At 37.5% G+C, this 19,107-nt stretch overlaps 1 protein-coding gene and 1 gene segment (V, D, J or C); both read right to left on the bottom strand.

Moving 5' to 3' along the window:
- Positions 1-1,544: 1,544 nt before the first annotated feature.
- On the bottom strand, positions 1,545-2,172 carry LOC100935556. The segment is given in 2 exon segments: positions 1,545-1,942; positions 2,077-2,172. Coding segments are annotated over 2 exon segments (447 nt in total).
- Positions 2,173-12,050: 9,878 nt separating this feature from the next.
- LOC116419531 lies at positions 12,051-13,889 on the bottom strand. Its single transcript, XM_031940225.1, has 3 exons — positions 13,649-13,889; positions 13,086-13,526; positions 12,051-12,241 (listed from the first exon to the last, which is right to left on the bottom strand). Exons 1-3 carry the CDS (start codon positions 13,887-13,889, stop codon positions 12,051-12,053), a joined length of 873 nt encoding a protein of 290 aa, XP_031796085.1.
- Between the last annotated feature and the right edge of the window lie 5,218 nt (positions 13,890-19,107).

Here is a 19,107-nt window from a genome sequence, read left to right as displayed (position 1 = left end):
TTTTCCCTAATGGATATCTTTGACTTCTTTTGAATTTTTAATTTCCAAAGGGGACTTTTTAATTTGGATTCTTGGTAATTGGTATCATAGCTTCTCTGAATATTTGTTGGCATTTGAGTCTGGTTTTAGAGTTTACATTTTTGTGTCTTTTAAAAAATAACCTTTCTCTTCAAAACTTATAAAATTGTTGAGATATATTATTGTTTTTTCTTTTTGGGAAAACATTGGGAAATCATGCACAATTTTCTCCTTGTAAATCAGAGTTGTACAAAGGCATCAGTCTCACCATCCCTTCACAGAGTTATAAAGGTCCAATATCAAGACAGAAGTCAGAATGACTGGCACATTTGCATAAAATCATCAGAATGACTACCAATGAACCAGGATTCAGTGGACGACGTCAGGCTCTTTGGGATCTCCTCAAACTCTAAGCTTTCAGAGCCTACTTCAGCCACCTTCATGTGTATTTAAACAAGTTGTTCTCATTTGACTATTCCATCTGGAGAAGTTCTCACATGTTTGGGGTAGACGGACCCCTAACTCACTGATAGGGTTTGAGACCTGTTGATAACACAGAGCCTGATTTAGCCCACCTGCTGAGAGAGTGTTGCCAGAGTGTGGATGTTCACCACAGATGCTGGTCCTCCCTGAACGTCCCAAACACCCACAGAGATTTGTACACCTCATATCTAAGGCAGTTCTTAGTTGAGCCTTAACTGGTTTTCACATAAGCATCTGTTAGGAAAGTGGTGCAAACCAAGATGTCTATTATTTGTCCCAATTAATTCACAAGGGACATCTGGGTACTTTAAATAAAATAACACAAACTTGGGATCAAGATGGGTACAATAGAAGGACACTAAAGCAACATCTGTTCCCCAAGGAAAGTGCGTATGCCCACCAAAAGGCAATCATAAAAGACAGGGAAGGAATGGACCTAAGGATACTATCAAAGCTTTTTGTTGATTAGTTTCCAGGTCATTGCATGAAGAAAGGGAGGCCCATCATGCTCCTGAGAGAAGTTACTCCTTGGACCTTGCCCATCATTTCACCAAGACACTCTTTACCTCTACAGGCACCAAGGAAGCCCAGAAATATTAAGTCAACAAGGTATTTTACATGGAGGTTAGGAAGTCTCTCTCATATTGAACTGATAATTCACCTACAATATCACAAAAGGGATTGATCAGTTAACAGATAATAAATTGACAGCCTGACAGGAGATAGAAAACTACTCCCTAACATCTACAAATAGAGTCCTTTCTCCTCGTTACAACATCATTTAAGAAGAAAAGAAGCCCAACAAGTAATGTGACATGAAGGAATGAAATCTGCTTTTGTTTTAAACTGTCCATCTGATTTCAGCAGAGTAGGATGGTAGTAGTACCATCCTACTTCTAGTGAGGATCTCCTGCCAGTGCAGACTGGCATTTTCTAATTAAACAGAGAATTGTGCATTAGACTAATATGAGGAATGAGAGCTCCTTTCAAAACTCTCTTATGATAAGGTTAGGAGAGTTCCTCCTCCTCCCTCCAGAACCTCCCTAATGTGAGCCAGGTCTCTGGTGTGGTGACTTTTCTCCCTTCTTTCTTCCTATGCCAGGAACAGGAGGTTTCTGCACAGCTTGGAGATGACTCTGCAAGGCTGTGTCTCTACTGCTACTACAGAGGTAGGTGGCTGAGTCTTCTGCTTCCACAGGGTGGATGCTGAGGGTCAAGTGATTATTGACTTTTGTAGGCTTGAATCGCGGAGAAACAGTCTCATTTACATTCACCTCTTCATAATCATAAGAAAACATTATCTTGGGTCCTTTCTGTGGCTCCTGTTGGTACCAATACATGGAATCATGGCCCAAATTTTGTTCACATCTCAGTGTCACCTTCTGCTTCATCTTTATGACCAGGTATCTGGGTGTCTGGGTGATTCCTGCTTCAATGGGAGCTGTGGGAGTGGGAAAAGAGACAGAAATTGGGACACAGAAGCTGGGAGACTTTTACTTCATCCTTCAGTGAAAGGGAAAATTCTGAATCTCCTATTCTCAGAAGGAGGATTTTCCTTCACTCTCTAGCACTCACCTGATCCAAGAACAAAAATGGAGACCCAGCAAAAGAGTCTGTTGACCATGATGGGTTCAGGTCCAGCAGAATAGATTGGGTTCCTGCCTTCCTGTCTCTCAGTGTTGGCCCAGTGATATAGAACAAAAACTCTGGGACTTCCTTGCTTGGCTGCACCATTTCCATTTATGGAACTATTGTCTTCATTGGCTCTCACAAAGAATAATTTTTTTTTTATTTTTTGTGGTAGTGGTATAGCAAATAGTTGGCTTTTCACTCCCTGCTTCCATATCCACCTTCAGTTATTATTATTTATCTTAAATAATATATCATTTTACATATATTTATATACTATAATATATAATTAAATGATATATCAATATATCATATACTTATTATTATAAAATACTCATATTACAATAATATTGTATTATATTAGTATGTTATATTATATAATTAGTATATTGTATATGTTATATATATAATTAGTATATGTTATATAATATATTAATATATGATAATATAGTTTAATGTTATCTGGACTCTGGACCCCCATAACATAGCTTGATGCTCAATGATTCTTCACTTTGGTGTCCTGTCTATACTTTTATTCCATGGCAAAATTCTAAGGTCCAGATAGTTTCCATAATGTTCTCAGTTAACATTTCTTAGGAGGTTCTGTGATGACTGTGTTAGCACCCTGGATACTTTAAAATCAGCTGGAGACAAGATAAGTGAAAGTCCTTGATTTTTATTCTTTGTGGACATGAATGGAATGGTGATATGAAGTGCAAGGTATTGCGACAGGAATCGGCCAGGAGTGACTCTGGCTTTCCCCCTCCAAGCCACCTCTCTTGTCCTCTCCACCCTATAAATCTTGCCTCAATCTCTCTATATGCCAACAGAGCAAAACCTACACAGAGTAGTGGGCAGGGCCATTCTTTCTACAAGCATATATTAATAGAGTATTGTCCAATTGGTAATTAGCCTTAAGTGCTTGGACCTCAGTGCATCAACTCAAGTTTCAGCCCATTACAAGCTTCATGCTCCTAATCTGAGAAATTATTTCACATTTAATTCTTTCCCAAATTGTCTTATCTTTGTCACAAGATACCTCTTCACAAAAACTTTTAACAGTTTGTGGGGTTTTTTAATTTTTAAAATATAAAATCTGAAACCTGATATAAAAGACTATCCATAAGTCTACTGTTCCACCTCTATACCATATTATTTTCCTCTACTTCATGAACCTTCTGTTTCTGGGTCATCAAAATCCAAAACTCCCTATTTTAATGCTTCCAAGCACCTTAATTCACCATCACAAATGACACCTCCAAATCTCAGGGACTCAATTCAATCACAGGAACTAATTCTGTGGTGGCTACAAAGACATCTCTAAAATATAAAAGAATGAAAGAGGAATTCTACCCAAGTCTCTAGGTACAGTGCATCAAACCATACATGTGAAGAGCTAACTGATGAGAAAGACCTACCATCATGGTTTGTGGACTTTATTCAACCACGAACTCAGACATTTAGTTTATTCCTCTTCCTTTTTGATATGGGGTTATAACAAACACTTTTGTTTCCTTTTTTGGGCTACTTTTATATTGGATACCAGTTCTCCTTACTTTCTTCCCTTCCCTTCCTACCAACTCCTATTTCCTGTGCTAGGTTAAAGAAAGGGGTTTTGTGTAAAGAAATTAGATGTCCTTTCTTCACTGTGGTCAAAACTGCAGAATTACTTTCCAGAGTTCCTGGGTTCTGCAGATGGTTTGCTGAGAATAAAAATGTTGGTTTCTGGTCTCTTGGCTTTAAATTCTTTAGAACAGTCACCATCCTCTATATTATCCTTTCCCACAGAGTAAAGAACAAATACAAGAGCTTTCTCCCCATTGTCTGAGGTTTGATGATACCGAAACATTTGCACAACCTGAGTGTCTTCCTCACATTCCATTTTCACCTCCTGTCCCTTCTCTGATTATAAAAGAGTTATAAAAGTATCAACAAACCTTTTCCTCAGTTACCTGCTGTTTACTTCACTAAATATATATATATGTATATTACATATATATGTATATACATTATTCCTGAGAAGAGTGGACACAGGAAAGAAACACATGTTAAAATACATATACCCAAGGAATATGTGTGAGCAGGGGCATTTTGAGGATTATATAATTAAGGATATCATGTAGATAGAAAAGAGTTGTAGAGAAGCAATCCATACCTCCTTGTTGCTGCATCATTGATGCCTTTTAGTGAATCCTTGTACTTTTCCCCAGGGATCTTCTGAATTCTGGTCTCACATGTCACTGAGGATTGGTGGTCTATTGGTCAAATGTTTCTTTTTGTCTCATAGTTATTAACCTCTCAGCCAAGAATTTCTATGGTTTATTTTTCTATTTTTAAATTTATCTTATTTAATTTTACTTTTTTAAGACTAACAAGTGTTAAGTTCAAATCTGACCTTAGACTGAGTCAAATATAAGTTCAAATCTGACCTCAAACACTTACTAGCTATAAGGCTCTGGACAATCACTTAATATTCATTTATAAAATGGAGACATATTGGAGAAGGACAAACTACTACTGAATTTTTTGCCAAAGCAATCCTATGAGAATGGCTGAACAAGTAGTGATGTATGATTGTGATGGCACAAAACTGTGCTATACAAAATTGCAATCAGGATACTTTCAGAAAAACCTGGAAAGACTTAGCATGAACTTATACAATTGAATTAAACAATTAAACAATTTAATTAAACATTTTAAACAAAATGAGGAGAACACTGTATACTAAGAGCAATATTATATGATGATCAAATGTGAATGACTGAGCATTCCCAGTGATATGATGATCTAAGACTATTCTGAAGGATTTATGATGAAAAATACTATCCACTTCTAAAGAAAAGAATGATGAATTTTTAATGTAGATCAAAGCAAGCATGTGTGTGTGTGTGTGTGTGTTTGTGTATTTTATTTATCTTGGGGGTTTTGTCTGTTTTCTTTTGGAACATGACCAATATAGAAATGTTTTGTAACATATATTCTCAGTGAGAGATGAGGGAGAGAAAGAGAAAATTTTAAACTCAATATTTTTAAAAAGTAAATGTTAACAATTGTTTTTACGTGTAATTTAAAAATAAAATATTTTTAAAAGTAAGAAATTTAATTAAAAGAAAAGAAAACCCCATGGACTTCTGAATGGTTGGACACAACTGAACAACAATAACAACACAAGCCTTTAGGATTCCCTTTTATGATCTGCTCTGCACCACATGCTTGTCCTGAGTTTGTCTATTCTAGTGTATAGAGAAGCATATCATGTAGCACATTTTTTCTGTGCTTCTTGGATATGAGCAGAAAAGCCAGGAAAGTCCTCAAAGTTCTCTGGGAAAGGACCAGGACTAATTAAATAACAAAGCATTATGTAGCGAAAAGCCCTCAAAGCTCCTCTAGTCCAACTAATATTTGCTCAAGAATCATCTCTGTAACATTAGTGACACGTCATTAAATGAGCCAATCTGTTTGAAAATTTATATGGAAAGGAAAGCAATTATGTTCCAAAGTTTCCAATGCCACTTTGGGATAGCTCTAAGCAATCAGAAATGTATACTTCTATCAAGTCAAAAATCTACCTTCCAGACATCACTGATTCTGCCATCTTGAGCCCAATCACATACAAAAGTTAACATAAACTTAGGCAGAATCATCTTTCCTCCATTTTCTCATATTTTTCATTCAGTTGTTCTTCAGTCATATACAACTCTTCATTACTTCTTTTGAGATTTTCTTGATAAAGATAATAAAGTGTTTGCTATTTCCTTCTCCAGCTCATTTTACAAGTGAGGAAACTGAGGCACACTGGATTAACTGATTTGCCCAGGATCACAGCTAGTTAGTGTCTGACTCCTGAGTTGAACTTAGAAAAATGTCTTCCTGACTCTAGGCCCAGCACTTTATCCATTGCACATCTAGATGCCCTTTCTGAATTTTCTGAAGCTGCATCCTTTTCAGAGAACTTGATCACAGAGAGAAGAATGAGTCCAAATACACCTTGGATTTGCCAAAAGATATGGATCTTGTGAAGGAATAGTTCAGAAAATGCAGAGTTATGTTGCTGATAAATGGGATGACCAGCAATCACAAAATGATTCACACTTTGAATATCAATTTTCAAGGAGAATAGAAAAGTTAGGTGTTATTTATTCATGCTTTAAGTTTCTGTCAATGTGAGCTGACCAGTGTTGCCTTTCAAAGGTGTCTTTTATGTAGAGGAAATAAATAGCTGAAATATAGTATAGGTGCCTTGTACATTAAGTAGTTAGGTGACATATCAGGGCTATGACTTTCTCCAATGCTAGCATAGAAGGACTCAGCAGAGTCCTCCAACTCTGTGGATTAAATCTTCAAAGTTCAGCTGAGATATGTCTGGCCCTAACACTGTGAAGAGATTGAAAGCTTTTCTCTTTCCTTTTGGTAATAAAAAAATAAGATACAAACTGTAATTCCTGCCTTGAAATTTCATGGTATAAGATGTCTAAGCACAAACCTCTCATAGTTTCAGCCAGCTGAATAGAAAGTAGGAGGGGGCATTGAGAAGGGAGGAGAAGAATGAACAAATGCCCTGTAACAATAACTACAGTTTCTTCATCATCAACTTGTGAATGGATAAATAATTTTTTTCTTTGCTTTCTCTCTAAATGTAGCTGAACCAGAGGTTACACTTTTGAGTACTTCGAGCTCTGCAAAGAGGAAGGATATTGCTCTAGAATCAGGTCATCCCAACATACCTTCTGCCCTGTCTTTGTGACCAGATATCTTGGGTTTTGGATAAATCAGTGTGAATGAAATTTGTGGGCAGGGCACTAGGTAATGGATGTGATTGTCATTGCTTATTTTTTTCTTTTTTCTTTTTTTTATTATTATTATAGCTTTTTATTTACAAGTTATATGCATGGGTAATTTTACATCATTGACAATTGAAAAACCTTTTGTTCCAATTTTTCCCCTCCTTCCCCCCAGCCCCTCCCCCAGATGGCAGGTTGACCAATACATGTTAAATATGTTAAAGTATAAATTAAATACAATATATGCATACATGTCCAAACAGTTATTTTGCTGTACAAAAAGAATCAGACTTTGAATAGTGTACAATTAGCCTGTGAAGGAAAGCAAAAATGCAGGTGGACAAAAATAGAGGGATTGGGAGTTCTATGTAGTGGTTCATAGTCATCTCCCAGAGTTCTTTCGCTGGGTGTAGCTTGATTGTCATTACTTTACAACTAAACCTTTTCCTCTTGCCAATTTCCTATTGCTAATGAAGGTACCTTCATTCTCTTAGTCTTCCCAATTTACAACCTAGATGTCATCTTCAACAGCTCACTCTCCTCTCACTGCCCATATCCAATTTGTTGCATTCTATTGATTTTGATTTTGTAATATCTCTTTCTGATGAGAAGAATCTGCCATCATGGATTTTGGACGTTATTCAACCACTAACTCAGGAATTTAGTTTTTTCTTCTTCCTTTTTGATGTGGTGTTACAACAAACATTTTTGCATTTTCTTTTGGGCTGTTTTTATATTGGATGTCTGTTCTCTACACTTTCTTCCCTCCCCACCAACTCCTACTTCTGTGCTAAAGTGAAAGGAAGGAGGTTTGTGTCAAGAAATTAGATGCCCTTTTATCACTGTGATCAGAACTGCAGAAATACATTCCAGAGTTCCTGGGTTCTGCAGATGATTTGCTGAGAATAAAAATGTTGGTTTCTGGTCTTTGGGATTTAAATCCTTGAGGATCATCACCATTCTCTGTATTATCCTTTCCCACAGAGTAAACAACAAGCACAAGACCTTTCTCCTTGCTCTCTGGCTTTTGTTGATACCAAAACATTTGAGTAACCTGAGAGTCTTGTTCACATCTCATTTTCACCTCCTGTCCCTTCTCTATGATGAGCTGTCTTGGGATCTGAGTGATTTTAGCATGCACAGATTCTGGAAAGAAAAAAGCCAGAAAAGAGCAGGTCAATCTTGGCCTAAGAAGTTGACTTTCTAAGTACAAGGGAGTATGATCATCCTGCTAAAGGATTTCCCATCTCTGACCAGGACTCACCTGCTTCCAGAAGAAAAATGACCACACAGTAGAGAAGAAGGTGGCCCATAATGGAATTGGGAAAACAATTGGACATTTCTCTCAACTGATTTTTCACTCTTGTAAAAACTTAGAAGGTATAATCTGGGGGTGGAGCTAATTGCATCACTTTCTAAGTTGGGTAAAATCTGTCTATCCCTTGGCACCCCCAAAAGACTCAGAGATGCTTTGTTAAGAAGGATTTGCACATTCTGTGGGGGAAGCAACATAGCCAACTTCCCAAAGAACATGCATAAGAAGCATTTTCATTGAGTTTTCAGTATCCTTAGTTTCTGCTTCCAAGTAATAAATTAACAAACACTTTTGTCCTATGTCCTTTAAGAACAGAGGAGTGGGGCTAGTTGGTGTAGTGGAAAGAGCCCCAACCCTGAAGTCAGGAGGAACTGAGTTTAAATCTGGCCTCAGACACTTAACATTTCCTAACTGTGTGACTTTGAGCAAGTCACTAAACCCCAATAACCTCAGCAAAAAAGAAAAAAAAAAGAACAGAGGATAGATATTTATTTTATATTAAATACCTAGAGCATCACTCTTCTCCATTCTGATGTGAATCCCTCCAGCTATGTACCCTAGATTCATTATATCTTCCCTGTTTATAGAACTATTATCTTCACTTGCTCTCACAAAATAAACTCTGTGTGTGTGTGTGTGTGTGTGTGTGTGTGTGTGTGTGTTAAAGAGATAGTTATCTATTAACTCTGAGCTTTTATGCTCGCCACACAAACTTCAATTGCATTAAAATTTGGTTATAGGAAATATTTTGAAGTTCTGTTTTATACTGGTTTTTCATAACAGCAGCATATTCTCAGTTCTGTCTTTTGTCATATAGTAGTAACTACTTTACTACAGGCAACGAAGGACAGAATATGTACACAAACTACTTACATGCTAGACAACAGACCTATATATTGAGAAGAGAACTGTTTTCTTTTCTTCAGAGTGTAAAATTGTTTTCTTCATCTTAGCTCTTGAGTTTATCAGAATTGCTTTTCTTTCTGTGACTAAACATCCCTTCTTCTACCTGGATCTAGATTTTTAGTCTGGGGTCTCAGTTTTCCATGAATCCAAGCACCTTCTGGCATCTCGTTTCTAATCCATCTTGATCACAAGCATATACATACTAGATTAGTACAAAATTGAGGTAAGATGTTTTTCCAAAAGATTTCCCCTTTTGCCATTGCAGACTACTGAGATGAGAAAGACAGTTGCTTATATATGTGTGCATTGGGAGGAGGTGCTGTTTATCATTTTTTGCAAATCTTCAACCATCTTGTTAAATGGCTTAAAAATAATTTCATGAAATTTAAAGTTTTACTAGGGCATATGCCAGGTGGGAGAAGATCAGTTACATTTGCTGCTGCCCTCTTGTGGAAAGTGTTCCCTGATGAGAGAGAGGGGGCCACAGTGACAAATTTCAAAGAAAAGCCTCAGGAATGGGAATGGAGAGGAAAGCAATGAAACCAAACTGGAGAGTGAAGGAGAATTTTACTAAAATGATTGGGATTAAGAAAATAGAATATTTGTCAGAAGATGAGAAGATAATTATTTTGCATTTTTAGCTTATCAAATACTTCTCCCTTCTTTTATCCTTTATGGGGGAACACATGTCATACTGTGGGAAGAGTCTTTAGAGATCATTAAGTTCAAACTTCTGTTTATACAAAGGATGATTCTGAGATGAAATGGTGAAGGGACTTGAACAAGATCACACAACTGCTTAGGGTCTGAGGTAGAGTCACCTTCAAAAATGTCATATTTCTCCTAATCAAACTTCATATGTTTGGTGTGTAGATAGAGGTCTTAATTGTGTTTGGTGAAGGATTAAGAATTAATGGCACAAAGATGAGGGACAATTAACAAGATGGAAATGATACATGTGAAGAATACCCGTTTCCATTCTCCTAACTTTGTGCTCTAAAATTCCATATATCTGTGGTTTGTGATGTGGACAATGCCACTTTCTGGGATTCTGTGCTTACTGCCCCTGTGATGATGATGGGTCCACACCAAATTCAATAATAATATGTTGAGGGATAGGTAAGTGGCAGAGCAGATAAACCACCAGCCCTAAAATCAGAAGTAATATATATGCAAATATATTCTTGTATATTCAAGTAATACAAGGATATATTAAGTGGGGTTGGCTGTGCAAACTCACTCTCTCCTCCAAGTTATTCAGAGTCAGTGGCAAAACAGGTCACAACTAATGACAATTTTTCCTGCTCAGAACTAAACCTGATAATACTTACACGAAGTGATTTAAAGTGAAGTGAGCAAAAACAGGAAAATATTGTAGAGATCGGCAATGTTGTATGATGAACAACTGTGAATGGCAAAGCTATTCCAAGCTCCAAAAGACTCATGATGAAAAACGGTATCCACCTGAAGTAGAAAAAAACAAACTTATTCAGTCTGACTGAAGATCAAAGCATACTTTTTTAAAAAGTTTCTTTATTTTTTCTTTTTTGTTTGTGTTTTTTCCTCAACATAATTAACACGGAAATATGCCTTACATGACGGCACATACATAAACCATATCAAATTGTTTCCTTCTCAATATGTGGAAAGTGAGGGTAAATTATACTAAAGGATATTAAAGATCCTCTTAAATATATTAAAAAAATAAAATATTTTAAAATGTAAAATTTAATAAAGAAACAAACAAAAAAATGAACGAAAACAAAATTCCACCGATAAGTTATTTTGGTCACAGAGATTTGGACACAAGTGAATATCAACAATACAGCCTATTAGAATGCCCTTCCTTTAGAATTTATGATTTGCTCTGAACCATATTCTTTTTAAGGGATTGTGCACTCATCTAGTATATGGAGAAGCATGCCATGTACACATTTTCTGGGGGTTGGGGATATGAACAGAAAAGTACCAAGCAGACATTACCACTAGTTCTGCCCTCTGGGCCCAAAGTATCACAGTGTCACATTTCCTTTCCTTTCCGAGTGTTCTCCAAATATTCCATTCTCAGAAAAACTAGCTATAAATAAAAGAATGAGTCTAAGACATAGCTTGAACTTAGCAAAAAGATAGGGTGAGGGAGTTGCTCAGAAAAGGCAGAGCCAAGGGGAAGGTGATTTGGTCGAGCTGTAGTCACTTGATTATTTACATATTTAATATCAATTTCCCAGGAGGGGAGTTAAGAATTATTTTTTCATACTTTAATTTTTTGTGTATTTATGAGTATTGTCTTTTAAATGTGTCCCTACATGGAAGAAATAAATAGTTGAATATAGATTGTATGCCCTATACAATAAGTACTTTCTGGTCTCTTATGGGGAGAGAGATGTGCAGTGGATTGAATACTTGGTTAGATATCAGGAAGATCTGAATTCAATGTTGGTCTCAGATACTTACCAGCTATGTGACCTTGGCAAGTCACTTCTTCCTGTTTGCTTCAATTTCCCCATGTGTAAAATGAGCTGGAGAAGGAAATGGCAAACCACCCAATTATCTTTGCTAAGAAAACCTCAAATAGGTTTACAAAGAGTCAGACATAATTGAAACAACTGAATGTGGCAGCTAGGTGGTGTAATGAATAGAGCACTGGACTTGAAACTGGGAAGAGTCATCTCCATGAGTTCAAATTTGGCCCCAGACCCTTACTAGCTATAGGATTCCAGATGAGTCACTTAACCCTGTTTGCTTCAGTTCTTCATGTGCAGAATGAACTAGAGAATTAGGGCAAACCTCTCTAACATCTTTGACAAGAAAATCCTCAAAAGAGCTCACAAAGAATTGAGCTCAAGTGAAAATGACTACTCAACAACTGTATTTTTTCTTAGAATGTGTCATCAGGAAGACTACCAATGAAACAGGATTCAGTGCATGATCTTGATCTTTTGGATCTTCTCAAACTCGAAGAGCACCATAGAGCTTACTTCAGCAACCTTCATGTCCATTGGAACAAATTGTTCTCCTTTACTCACTCTATCTAGGGAAGTTTTCCCATGCTTGAGACAGATATCTCCCAACTCACTGATGGCTTTGAGACGTGTTGGTAGGATGCAGCCTGCATCCAAGAGAGTTTTGCCAGGATATAGGTGTTCAACAAAGGTGCTAGTTCTCCCTGAACACCCCATATAACCCCATAGAGGTGTACATCGTATCTAAGGCAGTTCTTTGTTGAACCTTAAAGGGGCTTCACATAAGGATCTGTTGGGAAATTGATGCAAACAAAGGTGCTCATTATTTGTCCCATTTAATTCACAATTGACAGCTGGGTACCTTAAATGGAGCAGCATAAGCCTGGGATCAATGGGCCTACAATAGAAGGACACTGGGGCAACATCTGTACCCCAAGATAGATGGTGTCTATGGCCACTAAAAGGCAGGGGGGAAGTCATAGAAGAGATCCACCCAAGGATACTATGAAAGTTTTTAAACAGATAACTTCTAAGTAATTGCAAGAAAAAAGGGAGACTGATCATCCTGAGAGAACTACTTGGATCATCCATTTCACCATGATATTCTTTATGACTAGAGCTTTCAAGGAAACTTGAGATGATAAAGTCTTTGTTTTATATAGAGGTTAGGAAATTACATCAAGTTGAGGTCCTATCTCTGATATAACAAAAAGGGAGTAGACAATGAGCAGATAGTGAAGTGACAGCCTTACAGGAGGTAGAAAACCACTCGTTAACATTTCCAAATAGAGATCCTCACTTTCCTTCTGATATAATTTAAGAAAAAAAGGCACAAGAAAAAATGTAATGTGAATGAGTGAAATTTATATTTATTTTGAACTATCCCTCTCATTTCAGCAGTAAAGATCTCCTGCCAATGCAGACTAGCATTTTCTAATAAAACAGAGCTGTATATTAGACCAATATGAGAAATGAGAGCTTGTTTGAAACCTCTCTGGGTTATGAGAATCCCTCTTCCTTCCAGAACTTCCCTTTGTGAGCCAACTCTCTGGTGTGGTGACTTCCCTCCCTCCTTTCTTCCTATGCCAGGGACAGGAGGTTTCTGCACAGCTTGGAGATGACTCTGCAAGGCTGTGTCTCTGCTGCTGCTACAGAAGTAGGTGGCTGAGTCCTCTGCTTCCACAGGGTGGATTTTGAGGGTCAAGTGACCGTTCCCTGATGAGGCAGGTTTGAATCTTGGAGGAACAGTCTCATTTAAATTCATGTCTTTAAGGGTATAATAAAACATTATCCTGGGTGCTTTCTGTGGCTCCTGTTGGTACCAGTACATGTAACTGTGCCCCAAATCTTGCTGACATCTCAGCATCACCTCCTGCTTCACCTTTGTGACCAGGTATCTCGGTGTCTGAGTGATTCCTGTTTCAGTGGGAGCTGTGGGAGACAGAGATTGAGACATAGAAGTTGGGGGACTTTCACTTCATACTTCAGGAAAAGGAAAAGCTCTGAATCTCCTATCCCGAGACTGAGGGTATTCTTCTCTATCCAGAACTCACCTGCTCCCAGGAGAAAAATGGAGACCCAGAAAAAGAGTCTGTTGGCCATGATGGGCTCAGGGCCCGCAGAAGAGGTTGGGTCCCTGCCTTCCTGTCTCTCGGTGTTGGCCCAGTGATGTGGTATAAAAGCCCTGGGGCAGCAAGGTTTGGCCACGCCATCTCCATTTATGGAAACATTGTCTTCATTGGATCCCCCAAAGCATCCCATAGAATGGCTGCTGGTGGTGACATGGCGCCACATAGTGGGCAGAGCCGACAGTTGGCTGCTAGCTCCCTGCTTCCATGGCCAACCTCAGTTATAGGAAAATATGGTTCTGTCCAACATTTTGAAGTCCTTTTTATACTGATTTTTCACAACAGAAGCTCAGTCTCAGCTCTGAGTTTTGTCATGGGATAGTAACTGCACCAAAGGAAGAACAGGGGCACAAGGTTAAAAAACAGACCGACGTTCACAGAGAACTGTTTTCTTCTTGCTTTCAGGGAAGGTTATTCTGGCTTCTTTATCTTGGATCTTCTGGTTCCTGAATTGTTTTCCTTTCTATGACTGTAAAGCTCCCCTCTTCTATCTGGATCTAGGCTTTTAGTCAGGGACGTCTGGTTTCCCTAAATTCAATCATCTTCTGGCTTCTCTTTTCTATTCCATCCTGACCACAATCACATCCACACTGGAGAAGTGTAAAATGGGGATAGGGCTCTTTCCCAAATCGTTTCCACTTTTGGTATCAGAGGCTACTGAGCTGAGTAACTCGGTTGTCTCTTCCCTTGTGCCTTGGGAGGAAGGTGTCGTTCATCTCTTTTTGCTTACCCAACCACTTTGCTAAATTGCTTAAAATAATGCCATCGAATTTAAAGCCTTATCAGGGAAAGTGCAAGTGGGGGTGGGGACCAATTACATTTGCTGCTGCTCTCTTGTGGAGAGAGCTCTGTGAGGAGAGAGAGGGGGCTACAGGGACACATTTCAGAGAAAAGGATCAGGAATGGAGAGGAAATCAATGAAACCAAACTACAGAGTGAAGGAGCATTTCACCCAAGTGATGGGAAGTAACACAATTAACAATGAAAAAAACTGAACATTTGTCACAAGATAAGACCTTATCTATTATGCATTTTTAGCTCATCAAATACTTCACCTTTATTTTATCCTTTATGAAGGAACACATGTCATGCTATGGGGAGAGTCTTCAGAATCATCAAGCTCAAACTCCCATTTGTACAAAAGATGAATGTGAGGTGCAATGGAGAAGGGACCTGTGCAAGATCACACAACTGGTTAGGGTCAGAGTTGGGTTACCCTCAAGAATGTCATAAAATTTCTCCTAACTTCATATATGGTACATGGATAAAGGTCTTAACTTTATTTGGTGAAGAATGAAGAAATAATGGCACAAAGATAAGGGAGAATCAGAAAGGTTCATATAAAGTGTACTTTCTTCCTTCCTCCTAACTTTGTGCTCCAAAATTTCATATATCTGTGACTGATGTTTTGGACAATGATACCTTCTGGAAATCCACGATTAATGCTGCAGAGATCCACACCAAATTCAACAATAATATGATGAGAGAAAACTAGGTGACACAGTGGGTATTGCATCCACCCTGGAGTCAGGACTTGAATTCAAATCCAGCTTCAGATACAAGTTTGTGATCTAAGTCACTTAACCCTAATAGCCTCCCCCCAAAATAACCTTAATATCAAAAATATAATGACAATCCTCAGAAACAGGGTACTCCAGACTGACTAAAGAGGGCACACTGGTGAGGTTGGTTCAGTGGAAAGAGTAACATATCTGGACTCAGAGTCATATTAGAAAAGGAAATGGCAAACCATTCCTGTATTTTTTGCCAACAAAATCTTGTGAAAATGAATGGGAAAGGAATGATTTATGATTGTAATTGCACAATATTGTGCTATGAGAATTTGGAAGCAGGGTGCTCTAAGGGAAACTTGGAAAGACTTACCTGAACTGGTACAACTGAAGTAAATAGTACTAGAAGAAACACTTGGACAGCAATACTATATGATCAACTAAGAATGACAATGCTCTAACACAATTCTTAAGGACTCATGAAAATGCTATACAGCATGAAAGAAAGGACTGATGGACTTTGAATGTAGATCAAAGTATGAGGGGTGTGTGGGTGTGTGTGTGTGTGTGTGTGTGCGCGCGCATATGTACTTTGTTTATTTTCGGGTTTTTTTATCCATGTTTTCTCTTGGAACATGACCAATAGAGAAATATTTAGCATGACTGCACATGTACAACTAATATTATACTGCCTTCTTAATGATAAGTGAGGGGAGAGAGAAAAAATTTAGAACTCAATATTTTTTTAAATTAATGTTAAAATTGCTTTTACATGTAATTATAAGATGAAATATTTCTAAAAATAAAAAAATTTAATTAAAAAAAGGAAACTCCATGGACTTGTCATGAAGGGTTGGACATGACTGAACAACAATAAAATAACAGAAGCCTTTAAGAGTAATTTTATGATCTGCTCTGCACCACATGTTTATAATCGGAGTTTGTCTATTCTAGTGTAGAGAAGCATAATATGTACACATTTTCTGGGCTTCTTGCACCTGAAGAGAAAGGCCAGGAAAGACCTTTGAAACTTCCTGAAGTTCTCTGAAAAGGACCAGAAGTGATTGTATCACAAAATCTTATATACAGGAATCTTCAGAGTTTCTCTAATACAACTCATATTGTGTCAAAAATCATTTCTCTAACATTTCTGACAAGTGATTGAATGAGTCAGTCTTTTAAAAAAATTTCTATTGAGAAAACCAATCACTGTTCAATGTCTCCCCTGCCACTTGGCAACAGTTCCACCCATTCAGAAGTTTATCCTTCCATTGAATCAAAAAGTACCAATCAGAAATTATCATTGGTTCTGCCATTGAGCCTAAGCAGATCACACAAAAAGGATAACACTAACTTAGGAAGTGTCACATTTCATGTCCTTTCCTTTCCTTTCTGAAAGTTTTCTAAACATTTCATTCTTAGAGAAGATAACTACAGTGAGAGAGTGAGTTCAAGACATAGCTTGGTCTGGCCAAAATATAGGGACCTTGAGGGAGTTATTCAAAAAATGCAGAGTCAAGAGGAAGGTGACCTGCATGTTCTATAGTCATTTTTATTTACATGTTTAATATCAACTCCCTAGGAGAAGAGAGTTGTTATTTTTTCATGCCTTAATTTTTGCTTATGTGTATTTATGAGTGTTGTTTTTTAAATGAGTCTTTTAAATGGAAGAAATTAATATCTGAGATGTAGTTTGTATGCCTTGCATAATAAGTACTTGCATAATAAGGTCTGTTTTGGAGTAGGAGCTAGATAACCCAATGGAAGGAACATTCAACCAGGTATCAGGAAGGCCTGAGTTCAGATCCTGGCCTCAGATATTTACTAACTCTATGAACTTGATAAATCATTTCATCCTGTTTGCCTTAGTTCCCCATGTGTAAAATGAGCTAGAGAAGAAAATAGCGAACCACTCTGGTTAACTTTGCTAAGGAAATCCCAATTAAGATCACAAAGTCTTAACTGAATGAACTGAAACAACTAAAGGTGGTCCCTAGAAAGTGCAGTGAATAGAGCAGTGAGCTTAAATTTGGGAAGATTTGTCTTCTTAAGCTCAAATCTGTCCTCAAACGCTTACCAATCATGTGACTCAGGACAAGTCTGTTAACCCTGGTTGGCTGAGTTTCTTAAGTCTAAAATGAACTGGAGAAGTAATGGTATAAAGATACACTCTAATATCTTTACCAAGAAAATCTCCAAAAGAGCTCACAAAGAGTTGAGCTCAACTGAAAATGACTCAATAACTGCATTCTTTCCCACAATGTATATGAATAAATAAAATAAAATGTTTAGCACTATAAGATAATCAATAATATTAGGTAGACATTAAAATATACTTGTAGGTATAAAATAAATATTAAAATATGTTTTTTTTCAAGTTTAGGACCTGAGTTTCAGAATATCTACAAAAATGAATTTAACTAATATCATTATGGGATTTTTTTTCATATATGTTTTCCCAATTAAAAAAAAGGAACAGGCTAAAAACATAAACATTTCTAAATATTTTCTTCTCCATTTTAAACTATTCTTGTGTATATGTCTCTCTCTATACTCACTAGCAATGTTGAGGATGAGGACAAGAACAGATGGAATTATGAAAGGGATGGCACCATTTCTCTTATGATTTCCAGATTAAAGTCTTTCCTGCCCCATTTATATTAGAGTTTCCATGCTTTGAACTTTGGAAGCACCTGACCTAGTTTTAAAAACTTGTCCAATTAGCTCAATGGGCTACACATCAAACTACCTCTCATAATCAAAAAAGGACATTTTTTTACCAAATTTTGTTTTCCTGACATGGATATGCTGACTTCTTTTAAATTACTCTTAATTTCACATAGGAGACTTTTTTTTAGTGTTTGGAGATTCTTCGTAATTGGTATCATATCTTCTCTGAATATTTGCTTGGCATTTAGAGAATCATGGTTAAGACCTTGTATTTTGGGTCTTTTACAAAGAAAATATCACTACTCTTCAAGAAACTTACAAGAATGATGACTTAGACAGAGATGTATTGCTGTTCATTCTTCATTTTTGAAGAACAATGACATTATGCATAATGTTTCTACAAGCTTATGAATGGGATTTAAATGAGTTGTACTGGTGCTGGAACGTGGGACACAAGAAACACAAGAAACACAGGAAACAAAGAAGCAGTATCACCAGAGAGCTATTTGTGAGAAGGATCCTCCCAGAGTTCCTTTGGTAACCTGTGGGGAAGAAAAGGGAGAAGAGACCCATAAGACTTTTTTAGTTGGGGTAATTAAATGGCCAACACATCAAAGGGCCGAGCTAGGAGACTGATGAGAGACTTATGAAAAAGCCTGTTTTGACTATAGTCCTCATCTCCATTTGAAAGTTTGTCTCCATGACATCTCACAAGCTTCAACACCTGCTATAGTGCTGTTTGTACTCCCTAACATGTGGACTCAGATACCTTAGCATGTGGATTTACTGACCATTCTGTGGGGGAAAAATGATCACACTCCTATAAAACAAAAAAAGGGGAATAAATTGTTAAGAATCATGCCTAAGTGAAGGGGCAGGTCAATTCTCTGAGAGCCTCCACAGCTGTGAATCATAAACCTGAAGGAGTTGCAAAGGAGCCTTCATAGAAGGCTTGTGAATTGGGAATGAAATAAATTGGAGACAGAGGGAAGAGGAGGGAGGTTAAACAACACAACTGCCTCTCAAGAGAGAGGTCAGAGAACAACAACGGCCTCTCAGTCTCCTTGTATCATCATTATCTTCTCACATGAAGAGATCTATTCTACAGGTATGAGTTAGACCTCCAGCAGCCACTGGCAGGTGGCTCCCATATCACAACATTGTACAGAGTCATCAATCTCACCATCCTGCCACAGTGTCTTC

Source organism: Sarcophilus harrisii, chromosome 5, assembly GCF_902635505.1.
Source record: "Sarcophilus harrisii chromosome 5, mSarHar1.11, whole genome shotgun sequence".
NCBI classification, from domain to species: Eukaryota; Metazoa; Chordata; class Mammalia; order Dasyuromorphia; family Dasyuridae; genus Sarcophilus; species Sarcophilus harrisii.
The sequence above is the reverse complement of the archived record's forward strand: the minus strand, read 5'-3'. Positions and strand labels throughout refer to the sequence as shown.